This window comes from Carcharodon carcharias, chromosome 14 (genome assembly GCF_017639515.1).
Source record: "Carcharodon carcharias isolate sCarCar2 chromosome 14, sCarCar2.pri, whole genome shotgun sequence".
Classification (NCBI taxonomy): Eukaryota; Metazoa; Chordata; class Chondrichthyes; order Lamniformes; family Lamnidae; genus Carcharodon; species Carcharodon carcharias.
The window spans coordinates 116,460,554-116,465,595 of NC_054480.1; the positions used below are offsets into that span (position 1 = coordinate 116,460,554).

The 5,042-nt window shown below is 47.3% G+C and overlaps 1 protein-coding gene across 1 annotated transcript; it reads right to left on the reverse strand.

Annotated features, from left to right (window-relative positions):
* Positions 1–788: 788 nt before the first annotated feature.
* Positions 789–2,295, reverse strand: LOC121287585 (histone H2B 7-like). The gene is made up of 2 exons (XM_041205513.1): positions 2,230–2,295; positions 789–1,058 (listed from the first exon to the last, which is right to left on the reverse strand). Exons 1-2 carry the CDS (start codon positions 2,293–2,295, stop codon positions 789–791), a joined length of 336 nt encoding a protein of 111 aa, XP_041061447.1.
* Between the last annotated feature and the right edge of the window lie 2,747 nt (positions 2,296–5,042).

Below are 5,042 nucleotides of genomic sequence, written 5' to 3' on the forward strand. Positions count from 1 at the left end.
AGTGAGAACTAAGCGTAATTGCTGGATTCCAATTTCACAGCTCCCACATGTCCAAATTCCAGTGATAAGAATGATCCAATTCATTGGAAAATCGAACTCCAAGCTCTTTTACACATACCTTCACAATCAGTGCATCCATTCTGAGGATTCCAAAGAAAATTTTTCCACCAGTAGTCATCACAGCAATTTCATTCATATCATCTAAAACAGAAAATAAATGGCACCATTTTTTTCTCTATTATTAAGGATATCTAATTTTATGACTCCTATGTTTTGGAGAGGTATAACTTTTAGTTTTGGGAATTAAATTTTTAAATGTTAAGATAAATAGGAAAAGAAACAAGGGCTTGGATTTTCCGGCCCGTTGTGATGGGACCGCGGGAAATTCGGCAGCCCAACCAAAGTCCATTGACTTTCAGAGGGACTGGACTATCCCAGCGACAGGTGTGGCTGGAAAATCCTGCCTTAGGTTTAAGAAACTGGTGAACACCCCCAAGATAATTGCAATTCAAAGGATGATCCATGTTTACTTAAAGGGGTTAGAGTTAGAGGTTTTAAAACAATAAACAACAGGTGATCCTCACTTAGCTTTGAGCCAGAGTCTGGTAAGATTGAAGTTGTCCCCATTAGAGATCTACATTATTCATATGGGTCCCAGAACCAAAAGGATGTTTTGAATGTTTTTCAGTCCATTTGGACTTGGGGTTGGTGTACTTGGTCATCGCCTTTGTCCCTTCCAATACGGCGTGCTTGGCCAGTTCCTCATGCAGCAGCAGGCGCGCAGCGGTCTAGATCTCCCGGGAGCTGATGGTGCTTCGCTTGTTGTAATGAGCCAGGCAGGAAGCCTCACCCACGATGTGCTCAAAAATAACATTCACGAACAAGTTCATGTTGCTCATGGCCTTGGAGGAGATGCCGGTGTCGGGGTGAACCTGCTTCTTCATCACTTCGTAGATGTAGATGGAGTAACTCTCCTTCCTCGACCTTCGCTGCTTCTTGCTGCCCTTTGCTGACAGTTTCTTTAAGGCTTTATTGGCTCCCTTCTTGGGAGCTGGTTTCTTCTCATCAGTGAAGTTAATTAGTTTAAATCTCTATCTGGAACAACCCAGGTGTGCCACGTTTCCATGGGGATAGGATTTTTTGGGTTTGGGGTTTGATCTACATGATTTCTCACAGAAACAGGGGCACTGAATTTGATATGCCTTGCTGGCAAGTTTGCAGTGGAGGTACCCATAAAATTTCCCAAATGACCTTCCCACCACCCTACTGCCTGCCCCGACCTGCCCGCAATTTTACAATTGGACAAGGAGTCAGCTTGGGAACAGCTTTTGAGACAGGTGGAGAAATAATTTACCAGGAGCTGCAAGGGAGCTGTGGACCAGAAAGCAGGGAAATATTAGAAAACAGGGATTTTCTGATTTGGAGTCACTAAGCAAGAATGCAGTGAGGTCCATGCTTGAGCTGGGTAGTCCACAATTGTGAGGTATTGGAGGTGAATGGGAGGGTTTGTCTAGCCAGATGCTAGTGGAAGGTCCCCAAGAAATCTCATTCTTCAGAGAATAGTGGGAACACTAAGGATAATCAAACTAAATTCCTGAAAGTTGTGGCACACCTCGGTTCTCCTTCTTCTCTCACCCTCCCAAGCCTCTCTTCCACTCAACATCCCCACCTCTCACATTCTTGCCCCTTCTCTCTATCCCAGCTCAAACTCTCTGCCTCCCATCCCTGCGCTCTCCCACTTTCCCTCTTTCTCCATTCCCATTCAATACCCTTGTTCTGTCCCACCTTGTCCTCTGCTCATCTCTCTCCATTTCCCAACCCTCAGCCCCACCCCACTCTCCTCATATCTCCCCCTCTCCCCCACACCCTCCTCTCTTCCTCATCCTCCCTCTATCTCTGTATCTTTCCCCCCAGTTCCCATTTAGTACCTTTCTCTACCCTACTTTTTCCAAAATCCCCAACTCCCCTTCCCCATCTCTCTCCCTCTGTCCATCCACCCTCTCCAATATCTTTCTGCCACATTCTCCCTCTATTTCCCATCCCCACTCTCATCTCATGGCTGCATATGTGTTCACTGTGCAATTGGGGATGGTGGGTGGATTCTAGCGGTGGGTGTCTGACACATCACGGAGCATTGCTAGGGCAGCCAGGAGTCCTTCACTGTTGCACCAGTGAGCACACTGCTGAGACAAAAGCAGGAGGAGCAGTAGGAATCAGTGGCATCTCTACCTGGAGAGCAGTTGCCATTGCATTTGTCTCAGCACTGTCGAAAACATCAGTCTCCAGGAGATCCATGTTTACCGCTTAGCACAGGTGCACATTTAAAATTCTTCAAATCAATCACATTTCTGACCTCCCACTACATAGCTCGGAGCCTGTGTGATGCTCAGAAGATCGTATCGGTATGGTAAAATCAATGCTAATCAGCTCATTAAGTACCTAAATTGGATAACACTGCCAGGTGGGTTACAGGCACCACTACCAAAGCATCTCTGGGAAAAACGTGAGGAGATGGGAACACAACAGGCAGCCTTACTAAAGGATTTATTTTCAATTTTCCAGACACAATTCCCAGCCCACAACACAAACCCTCCCCACCCCATCTCCCCCTGCCCCCGTCGCCCCGGGTCCAAGCCACCTCCATCTTGAATCTCAGTTGTTTCTCCATCCACTTTTTATTTACTTATGTTGATTCAGGTTAGTTCCTTCACTTGATAAATTTTTAGTTTTCCTTATATCTCTGGTATTTTATCTTTATCCTCTAACATGAAGCTGGATGCAGAGCAGCAATTTAGTTAAGTCTGCCATTTTCTGATTTCGAATTGCAATATCACCTGCATCTATCATTAAGTGGCCCACAAAGCTCATAACCACATGCTCTCTCATAATATATTTATAAAACACTTTAGCACTGTCCTTGATATACCTTGCAATTTTTTTTCCTGTACTCTGTTCTTCCAGCACTTAATGCTGCCTTAGTGTGGAATCATCCCAGATTTGCACTAGCAGATTTGCAGTAGCAGGCAGAAAAAAGGATGTTTTATGCACCAGCCGCAGTGGCGACTTTTCAAGCCGTATTGTTCCAACCCTGCCTAATTAAGCATGCATTCCCGGGAAACATGTTGTTTCAATGGTGGGCGGTCTCTCATTCGCTGCCATGCCATCACCTTGCTGCTTCATCAAGTCCAGCTGCATGCACAGCTCTAAGTACTTTCAGCCCAGGACTGCTGCAAAGAAGGCATGACCCCGAAAGGCAAGAAGACTGCAACCGCCTGGTTAAATGACCCATCCCTCGATCGCTTTTTGGACAAAGTGCAGGTCCGCTGGGATGTCCTCTACCCCCGCTCTGGCCGCAGGAGGGGCAGCAACATCACTAATCCAGCATGGGAGGCAGTGGCAGCAGTAGGTAGTGCCAACTCCCTCTAAAAGAGGATAGCCACCCAATGCCAAAAGAGGGTGATCTCTTCCATTCCGCCAAGGTAGGTCACTATGCTCATCACTCTCAACTCCCACGCTCACAAGCCCATCTCACTCCACAGGGATCTCACTCACTGCCAGTTCAAGAGACCTCACCATTCACTCTCTCTCACACGCCTTCATTGTCCTCATCCTGTTGATGGCAAAACTCACCACCCACACATGCCAGGCATTCTTGTCATCTGGCCTGACAAGTGCTCTGCTTACACGCTCTCCATCTCTATTCATGCGGGACACGCTGGCACACAACAAAAGGGAGAGGTGACAGACTGGTAGAGGAATGCCTGAAATCAAGGTCCTCACAGACTTTGAAAGTAGAGACATCCAGCTGGCCAGCGAGGATCTGGACTGTTCCTGTGCTGACTGTGAGGTTGGCAGCACTCTACAAAGTGAGGATTCAGGAATGCAACATTCATCAGACAACAATGCTGTGAGTGATGTGTCCTGTTCCGCTATTTACTGCCATACATTAATTACCTCTCCTTGCTTTCGCAGGCACATATGGGAAATGGCTGACGGAGTCCATGACCAAGGGCCTCCAATCAAGACCCGAAGCAACCTCAGAAGAGGAATCTGAAGGCACCCTCATTGAAGACGCATCACAGCACTCACTCACTCACATCTTCCATCGGCGCAGAGACACACACCATTTCGATGGTGGCCAGGATCTCATTCATCCACCATGCCATCACCTCACCCTTTCATCATTAGAGTAGCCTTGGGATCTCAATTTGGTGAGCACATCGTACTGTCTGACACACAGCAGGCGGTGGCAGGGAGGTCCAAGGTTTCCAGCATTCAGAGGACTGCAGGAGACCAAAAATCTGCTGAGTCCAAATCAGATGACAAGCCTCTGGACTCGGTCATGTCTAAGTGCTGGAGCTGCAAAGACAAGCTCAGAAACATCACAAAGAGTGGTCTGCTGCAGTCCTCGGATTGCAAGCCACGACAGAGGAATCTATCTACCTTCATTTTGAGGTGATAAACGCCGGCATGCCAACCCACTGAGGTCAACACAGGTAGCATGGCGGTTGTCATGGAGACCTTGGTCCAGGACATCGGTCCTGCATGATGTACAGGCTGAACTCCATCGCTGACGTAGTTAGCCTCTAACAGCGTTTATGCGAGAGGGGTGCAGAGCAGCTTGATCTCACTCTTCGGGGGCCTGTAGATGACTCCCACCCATGACTTCTTTCCCTTGTTATTCCTTTTTTCCACCCAAACTGATTCTACGTCACAACCTATTACACCTATATCACTACTCACCACTGCATTGATACCTCCCTTTATTAATAAAGCTACCCCATTTCCTTTTCCTTTTTGCCAATTTTTCCAGAATGTCGAATACCCTTGAATATTGAGTTCCCAGGCTTGGTCACCCTGCAACCCTGCAGCTCGTCAACTCTGAGCCGAAGTTCCTCCAGCAGCCAACACTTGCTGCAGATGTGGTCACCGTGTATCACATTGGCATCCACCAGGTCCCATATACTACAGCTGCAACGCATCGCCTGCCCAGCCATCTCTATTCTATTTAATTAATTAATTTGGATGTTAAATATCTTAGA